Source organism: Grammomys surdaster, unplaced genomic scaffold (assembly GCF_004785775.1).
Source record: "Grammomys surdaster isolate TR1022 unplaced genomic scaffold, NIH_TR_1.0 66, whole genome shotgun sequence".
Lineage (NCBI taxonomy): Eukaryota > Metazoa > Chordata > Mammalia > Rodentia > Muridae > Grammomys > Grammomys surdaster.
In genome coordinates, this window is record NW_021604568.1 from 6,251,519 (window position 1) to 6,261,088 (window position 9,570).

The window sequence follows — 9,570 nt, forward strand, 5'->3', positions numbered from 1 at the left end:
TCCTCCGTAACCGTCTACACCACACACAGCTCCTCCGTAACCGTCTATACCACACACAGGTCCTCCGTAACTGTCTATACCACACACAGCTGAGCACATGGCACTATCTTGTAAAGACCACCTAAGTGTGTCTTGGGAATACCAGGTACTAACTCCCTCTCAAGAATTCCATCCTAGAATCCTAGCTCCCACAATGTCAAACTATGTGTTCAAGCCACGTAACTGATGGGAAGTAGTTACCTGGCCTGCTTGGGCACAGAGGGTATGGCACATCCCCTGTCTGTCTTCGGCTGGTCTCTGGACTGGACCACTTGAAGGGCCTGGCTGTTTGTTTGTATGCCACAGTTCTCCTAGATCTGTTGTTTATTTGTGTGTTTATAAATGTTTTATATTCATCCAGCCATTGTGTGTGTGTGTGTGTGTGTGTGTGTGTATGTGTGTGTGTATAGTGGGAGTGTCCACGCCTGTTACAGCATATGTGGAGCACAGAAGACAACTTGCTAGAGTTGTTTCTCTCTTACACAGGTGAGTTCCAGGGAGTGCACCTGGGTTAACAGGTTTAGAACCTCTATGTGGGCAGCCAGATGTGTTTTGCTGCACACACACACATACACATTGTACAGTTTCTTTCTGGGGTTGTTACAACAGGGATGGCACCAAAGGCAGTTCAGCCAGCTGGGCAGCCTCTGGGAGCTGGGGAAAGGGGAACAAAATGAGATTTAGAAAGTTTTAATCTGGCTGGAGAGATGGCTCAGAGGTTAAGAACACTGACTGCTCTTCCAGAGGTCCTGAGTTCAATTCCCAGCAACCACATGGTGGCTCACAACCATCTGTAATGGGATCCAATGCCCTCTTCTGATGTGTCTGAGGACAGCTACAGTGTACTCATATACATAAAATAAATAAATAATTTTTAAAAAGAAAGTTTTAATCATTATGAATTTATATCTAAAAGCGAACCCCAAATAACTGAACCTTACAGTCATTTTCCTAGCAAAGTTTTTAGGGATATTTTAATTCTTAATTAAGAGCTATGAAAGGCCTAACTTTAGCCATGCAGTCCTAGAAAGGAATTGCACTGAAGGGATTCTTTGAAAGGTAAAAAACAAGAAGCTGGCGAGTGGCTGGGCAGTGTCACCTGAGGGAGGGGCATGGTTAGTAACTGGCTGACAGTGAAAACTGCTCCCACAGAGGCTCCATAACCTTCCTCTGCTCCCCAAAGGTGACCATGAAAGGACAACGAAGATTCTCTTCTTAATTAACATTTTTATTAAATAACTTATTTCAAATAATGGTTAAATTCTCTAAATTTATATCATTCTATTAACCATAATCTAATCTCATTAACCTTGAAATCCCAGTCTAAACCAGCCAATTCTATACACCCTGGCACTATCTACAAACTAATTAAGTGACCTTCAAACTATTTGTCCTCTGTATAAAATCATTTTCTTCACTCTCAGTTCTTTGCTGGTTGTCTCTCTCATTCATATGACTGTATTTTGATTAATTAATTTATCTGCGTGTGTTAGTCAGTGCACAACTTTTGGGAGTCAGCTCTCTCCTGCCCCGTGGTCCTGGGATCAAACTCAGGTCATCCATCAGCTTTGGCAGCAATCACCTTTATCCACTGAAACATCTTGCTGGCCCTAGACCTCTTTTGATGTCACTTCCTGTACCTTGGTTGCTGCAGGTCCCCAATTAAAAAAGCACTTTTTTTTTTTAACAAATAGCCAAATGATTGTAGTTTGACTTTATTCAAACTGCTTATTATTTACAGAAGTCCCTTGCTACTACCACACTGTCTAACTGCCTGGTGGCTTGCTGTGTAAGGGTTCTACAATGGAGGCTGGGGATGAAGCTCACAGGTAATCACTGCCCTGGATTTGATTTCCACCTTGGAAGAAAGGAGAGAGGGAGGAGGAGAGGAAGGGAAGAAGAGGCACTGTAGGGGGGTGGTGTGACCTGTGGTTATCCTGTCAGACTGTAGGGGCGCTGTGTATCTGTGGTGGTTATACTGCTAGAAGCAAGCACATAGCTCTCCCCAGACAGGAGTGGGGTTGGGAAATGCAGGAGTTCCCTGGCTACCTTCAGGTTCCGATGGTATAATGCCCTTGACTTCAATGCTACTGCACTCCGTACCAACTCCAGATCATTACTCTGGTCCCCGCCCCTTTTCCATATCCTTGGGCAGGCTGAGGAAACAATGACCTCACTTTAATTCTGGCTTTGCTTTTTCAAGTTTTCTCCACCATGGCCAAGAGTGGAGATCATAGCACCATAAACCCAGACGTGGATGAGTGTACACATACAACCTATTTGTTCTCCTCAGACCCCCTTTCATAGCTCCCAACACTAGGATGTTCTTGACTTTCTAACGTTTGTGTTCTGAGCCATTTAGAAGGGCAGAGTCCTCATGCTGAAAAGGTTTATGACACAGGAAAGCTTCTTCTGGGCCTGGGTAGAGTGCTCACCTGCTATGCACAAGGACTGGGTTCCATATTCAGCAATGGAAAACAGGAGGTCAACTGTCACCTCTCCTCCCTACCTGTGCCTGTGTCTATCAAATTACCCTCTGCACAGCTGGAAGGGCACACACAGGGTAAGATCTTCTTTTCTTTTCTTTCTTTTCCTTCCTTCCTTTCCTTTCTCTCTCTCTCTGTCTTTCTTTCTTCCTTCCTTCCTTCCTTCCTTCCTTCCTTCCTTCCTTCCTTTCTTTCTTTCTTTCTTTCTTTCTTTCTTTCTTTCTTTTTTTTCGAGACAGGGTTTCTCTGTGTAGCTCCGCCTGTCCTGGAACTTACTCTGTAGACCAGGCTGGCCTCGAACTCAGACATCCGCCTGCCTCTGCCTCCCAAGTGCTGGGATTAAAGGCGTGCACCACCACCGCCCGGCTCTTTCTTTCTTTCTTTCTTTCTTTCTTTCTTTCTTTCTTTCTTTCTTTCTTTCTTTCTTTCTTTTTTTCTTTCTTCTCAAGGTTTCTCTGTATAGCCCTGGCTGTCCTAGAACCCACTCTGTATACCAGGCTGGCCTTGAACTCACAGAGCCTGTCTCTGCTTTCCAAGAACTAAAGGTGTGTGCGCCATCACCTGGCAGATCTTTTCATTTTAAAAGAGGGTTGTAATTGAACAAGACTAAATAAAATAATCAGTATTTACCTATAATCAACATTCCATGTTGTAGCATACTTGGACAGGATTGTAAATTACCCTAAAAATGTAGTTAAATCAAAAGCCTGAAGACAAGCTTGTTTATACAAATAATCACCTATGTGGTAACAATTTTATAAGGGAGAATCTAGAAGAATGGTAGTTTAGTCCCTTTGTATAGGGACTTAGGAGAGAGAAAGATTCTTTTACTTACTTTTGAGACAGTCTGTCTGTCTGGTGGCAACTTCCTGATCCTGCTGGCTTTACCCCCAAGGGATGAAGTTTACAGGCCTGTACTGTCATGCCTACTTTTCTGTGTATTTTTGTATTGTTGAGATGAACCCGGAACCTGTCATGTAAGACAACCACTCTACCACTGAGTCAGGCCCTTAGTCCAAATTTTTTCAACTTTATAAAATTTTATATAAATAAAAAAATGAGGGGAAAATTCATATTTGAGATAGGATTTCATGGGACTAGATTAGAACTTCTGGTTCGACTGATCCTCCAAAGTATGGATGTGTGCCACAATGCCCAAGTTAGAATATGACCAAGTTAGAACCTGAATCTAGGAAGGGAGGAAGGGAGGAAGGAAGGGAGGGAGGGCGGAAGGGCTTACTGCTGAGTGTAGAGGCCCACTCTTGTGATCTTAACACTTTGGATGCTGAGGGAGAAAGGTTAGAAGATTGGACTCAGCTATAGAGAGTTTGAGGCCAGCTTGGCTACAAAACTCCCTGTCTTGGGGCTGGAGAGATTACTTAAGGGCACTGGCTGCTCTTTCTAGAGGATTAAGGTTTGAGTCCGAGCACCTACATGGTGGCTCACATCTATCTGTAACTCTAGTTCCAAGAGATTTAACACCCTCTTCTGGCCTCCGTGTGCGCAGCATGGAAAGGGTGCACACACATATGTACAGGCAAAACACCCATACCCCTAAGATAAAACTTACAAAAAGAGAAACTGTTTCCAAAACTCCAAAACATCAACTGTCCCAAACTTGACCCTCCCAGGGTTCTCCAGGATACATTTGGAGGATTTAGCTGTGGCAAGCCCTGGGTTCCAAGGGTTCCAGCATACACATAGTCATGACTTCTGGGTGCCAGTATCAGCACTGTGAGGAAGGGGAGCCTTGTCTAGTGCTGGCTGTACACTCAGCTCTAGAGGTGGTACATAGAAGCCAGTCCTGGCTATTTTTGTAATAAAGGAAAAATAAAACAAACAAGCAGCTAACATGTCAGGACCAACACATTCTCGAATGTGATTATTTGCTTGAGACAAAAGCAATCAGTCCATTTAAAAACAAGTCAGTGTCAAGTGACTGAGGGGAGCGGGAGAACAGTAAAAGGGAAAAGCCAATGGGAAGAGGCTGTAGGCAGCAGAACCAGATCTCAGGTCTGCAACCCAACAAGCTGTGTTGAGAGAAAAACAAACCGTCATGCCATTATCAACATACCGAACAGCAGAGAGGGAGGATAAGACCCTAGAGCAGGACTGGCCAGTCCTCACGGCACTGTGACATGTCCTAGCAGATAAACCACATGCTTAAAATGAGGAACGAGGAAGATTTAGGATCTTCTTAAAAGGGCTGCTCATGGCTGAGTTGAGGAGGTTTGGTAGGAAGCATCTGAGTTAGAAGTGCACGTCCTTTGGAGAACACAGCCTCTTGGATGTCTGGGACAGGGCTATGTTCTGCCCTAAATTAATATTACACAAGGAGGTGTTCAATCTCTTGGTATACGGTTCCTCAGCATAAAGCCCAGGGCTTTGTGTCCACAGAAGCCCCCCAGTGGGAAATCAATACCAGTAGCTTGAAACAGACACCAAACCCAAGAGCAGGGAAAGAACTAAGAGGAGAAACAGAGGCATTTCTAGGCCAGCTAGCATTTGTATGGTCGCTGATGGCAATCACCTAGGAGAACAGGCTTTTAGCATTCATAGTATTAGACCCAACACAGGATGCGGACACAACTATCAAGTAACTTCAAGTCATTTCCTTGGGCCTCCCCAGGTGAGGACAGTAGGCTGAAGGCACAGGGCTGCTCCTCCTGCAGAGCCTTTCATGGTATCTACTTGGTTTCTAAGCAGAGAACCTTCACCTCCTAGAATGTTCATCTGCGAGCTAGAGGTATTGGCTTTACATCTTTTTCTGTATAGATCAGTGGTTCTCAACCTTCCTAAAGCTGCAACCTTTTTAATACAGTTCATGTTGTGGTGACCCCCAACCATAAAAGTATTTCATTGCTACTTTATAATGGTAATTTTTCTACTGTTATAAATTGTCATGAAAACATTTCTGTTTTCCTATGGTCTTAAAACCCTAAAGGGGTCATGACCCATAGGTAGAGAACCTCTGGTCTAGATCAACACTACCAGTGAGGCAGATGCCTTAGTGAGCTGCCATGTTGACAGGAAATGAAGAAATGCCACCGCCTTACCTGGACACCCTCGCCTGTGAGAGCGGAACAGGACTGGATCTGCCAGACGCGGTCCCGGATGGTATGTAGGTTTAGCCCTTCTGCAATCTCTGAGGCTGGAGCTGCCGTGAGCAGATCCTGCTTGTTAGCAAAGATGAGCACCGGCACACAACTCAGCTTTTCTTCCTCCAGTAATTCCGTTAGTTCCTGGGGCATTTTTGAGGGGAAGGAAAGGGAAGAGAAGCTTGACAACCGTATCACTTAAGAGCACAGCACACTTGGAGTTACAAAACACTAAACAGTTAAGTTGATCACCGGCAGCTCTCAGGGTAGAGATCCTCAGGCTTGTACCTTTGGAAGATTCCCTAGCAAATTTCTGGGCTCAAACTAGGGATTCTGACTATAGATAGTTGGAGCCAGCGTCTAGGAATCACTTTTAACATGCTTACCGGGTGACTCTGCTGTATGAGACACACAAGTCACTAAGAAATACCCTGAGAGCCGCTGTTTAAGAAAGAGTATAAATAGCAGTTAGAGATTTCAGACTTATTCAAGGTTAGTTCCACAAATATCTTTTTTATTTTTTCCTCTGGTCCTGGGGATTGAACCAAGGATCTTCTTATACATGCTAAACAGGTGCTCCTCAGTGAGCTAGACTCACAGACTCACAAATTGTGTGTGTGTGTGCACCCATATGTATATATGTATGTGTGTATGAATATAGAGAATGGAAATGACTATTAGAGATAATTGTGTCCATTCATCTATCTCCAAAACACACACCCAATCATCAATGTTCACTGACTTCACATCCTGAAAAGACCTGGGAGAAACCAGAGCTTCCCTGGTAGCCTAGGTCACAGGAAGAACTCTACACTGTATGTTAACTCTGTAGAAATTTCAAATGAGTATAAACACTTACCCTAGGAACAGGCTCTGCCTTTTTCCCACTAAGCTCACATTTTGGCTACTTTAAACACGCAGGTTGATGATATGGTCTGTGTATACAGTCATACACAGAGCAGCACTGGGCCTCGACCATTGAACCCAGACTGAGGTCACCCCCAGGAGCAGAAAGGATGAAGGGGATCTCTAGAGAGCCATGACAGCTGTCAGGCATGGTGGTACATGCCTTTGATCCAAGCACTCGGGAGCCAGAGGCAAGTGGATCTCTGTTAGTTTGAGGCCAGCCTGGTCTCAGGTTCCAAGATAGCCAGAGCTATAGAGTGAGACTTTGTCTCAAAAAACAAAAAGACAAAAAGGAACTGGACAGCTCAAGAGGCAGCGAACTTCCAGGACCCTCCCCTACAAGGGGGAAGGGCTGTCTCCAGCAGTCTGGAGAGCCTCAACCCACTTTCCAAGACAAAGGAACAGAAAAAGGCAACTTCTGCCATTGGATGCAGGGCACACTTTCTGAACTGAGATCCAAACATGGCTCTCTAGAGATGCCCTCCGTCCTTGCTGCTGGCGGTGACCTCAGTCTGGGTCCAATGGTCGATGGCCCCTACTGCTCTGTGATTGACTGTATACGCAGACTGTATCATCTAAACATATTGACATGTACCCTCCAGTTAAAGCCTTATTTGAGTTCAAGGCTGATCTTGTTTCCTGGCTTGAAAATGAGTAGCTTAGTTTTGGCTTGTATTTTTCTTCTCATCCTTCTGAATTTGCCAGTGTTTGGCAATTACTCTTGGTCAGTTAGGTATGGAAACATGTAAATAGAATGTTCGGTGTGTTCATGAGTTCATTTCTCCATGGTCTGGGAAGACACACCAGAAGGGCTTTGGGGTGTGGTGCAAAGTTCCATTTTCTTAGATCCTATACATTCAATTTGATTAAGCTAAAAGGATTTCACCAAAAGACAGTGGAACTAATTTTTTTTGGACAGCTCTATTTTTGCCTGCTCAGCAGAATGACCCTCTTCCTGGACTGTAATAGTTAACAAAAGCACTCCCATCCCTAACACACTTCCCAGTAGATTAATGAATACCGCATTGTGTTAAGAGTTCAGCATAAGAATCATTTACCTGACCCGTCTCCTCAAATCTTTTTCTGTCTGCACTGTCAATTACATATATCTGCAATGGAAAACAACAGTGTTACTTCAATAAACAGAGACAGAAAGAGAAGGGGCAACCTTTACAACAAGCTGAAGGTCCTCAGTCATAGAGCTCAGATGAACCCAACGATAGAGACAACCTGGCCTCGCTCTCCTCACCCATGGAGCAAGGAAACCCAATGCATGAACTAAGGATGCTGGGAAAACACATCCAGGGAGGCGCCTGTGCCCAGAAGCCAAGGGGGTAAACTAGATGTTTCACATCCTCACGGCAGGGTGGACAGAGGGACCCGACAGGAGCGCTGTTTGGAGGCATGTGCAACCCTATGCTTCTGGGACATCCTCTCTCTGAAAGCACCCCTTCAGCATTACCTCTATGCTGACTTCAGGACAGAGATAAGGGACAGTTATCTGTTCATTACCATCATCGCTGCTGCTGTGATGTCAAGGGAAGTCTAGATGACAAGCTATGCTAGACAATAATGCCGTTATGTTGTTTTTGGTTTAAGACAGGGTATCATGTAGTTCAGGTTGACCTTGAACTGGCTTTGTAGTCAAGGATAACCCACAAAATTTGATCTTGCCTCTGCTTGCTGGGTCTAAGTGTATTTTAAGGGTTGCTGGGGATTGAACTCAGAGCCTTACATGAATGCTAGGCAAGCACTCTACCACCTCAGCTACATCCCCAACAGAAAGAAAATTCAAGACTCATTGTAAGTTATGAATTTGAAGCTTCCCCTTCTACCCATGAGTTATAGTTACAAATAAATAATATTGCATAACAGTAAGGAAAATTAAGTTTTAAAAAGAGAACAAAAAGCTGCCCATAGTTACAGCCTCTAAAAACAATGGCTATTTAAACTTCCTACAGAAGGCAGGGGACATGGTGGTGAAGGCCTTTCATCTCAGTACTTGGGAGGCAGAGGCAAATGAATCTTTGTGAGTTCAAGGCCAGCCTAGTCTACATAGTAAGTTCCAAGATAGCTGGTACTGTTAAACAGAGACTCTGCCTTGAAAAACCAAATATCTAGATAGATGGATAGATGGATAGATGGATGGATGCATAGGTGGGTGGATGGATGGATGGATGGATGGACAGATAGACAGATATCCTACAGTAAGTTCCAGAACAGCCAGGACTGTTACACAGAGGGGCCTTGTCTTAAAAAAAAAAAAACAATAGGACTATTTTAAAAAACCAAATAGGACCAGCTAAGATTATTACACATTATTATTAAGATTAAGAAACCCTGTCTTGAATTCTGCCTTGAAAAACCAGACAGACAGACAGACAGATATCCTACAGAAGGCCTTGTCATACCAGCCTGATCTAAGATCCAGCACAGCCAGGCCTGTTACTCAGGAGAGGCCTTGTCTTGAAAAACCATCCAGCTGGGCAGTGGTGGCACACGCCTTTAATCCCAGCACTTGGGAGGCAGAGGCAGGCAGATTTCTGAGTTCCAGGCCAGCCTGGTCTACAGAGTGAGTTCCAGGACAGCCAGGACTACACAGAGAAACCCTGTCTCGAAAAAACAAAACAAACAAACAAAAAAAAAAAGAAAAAAAGAAAAATCATCCAAGCACAAACAATCAAACAACCAAATAACCTACAGAAGGCTCCACCCCACCAGATGTGGTACTCAAGTTTGTAATTCCAGCACTTTAGGGGCTGAGGCAGGAGGATTGCTATGAAAATGAGGCCAGTGTAAGCTAATTTTAGCTCACTCTTAGTGACTTTAAACCAGAGAAGCACCTCTCTAGCACCCTCTTTCCCCCCCCCCCCCAAACCGGGTTTTTGTCCAACCCTGGCTGTCCTGGAACTCACTCTGTAGATCAGGCTGGCCCTGAACTCAAATAAGCCAACTTTTTGAGGCCAGTTCAGGCTCCAGGCTCATAGGCCTAGGTTACATGAGACTTTGTTTTATCTCAAAAAAAAAAAAAAAAAAAAAAA

The 9,570-nt window shown here is 44.3% G+C and overlaps 1 protein-coding gene across 1 annotated transcript in view; it reads right to left on the reverse strand.

Annotated features, from left to right (window-relative positions):
• The window catches only part of Arl3 (ADP ribosylation factor like GTPase 3), a 46,783-nt gene that overhangs the window by 5,217 nt on the left and 31,996 nt on the right, over positions 1–9,570 (reverse strand). Inside the window, exons 4-5 of the mRNA XM_028774590.1 lie at positions 7,588–7,638; positions 5,582–5,767 (exon numbers count right to left, since the gene is read on the reverse strand). Of these exons, the coding sequence (XP_028630423.1) occupies positions 5,582–5,767; positions 7,588–7,638 (237 nt within the window). The remainder of the gene's footprint in view (positions 1–5,581; positions 5,768–7,587; positions 7,639–9,570) is intronic.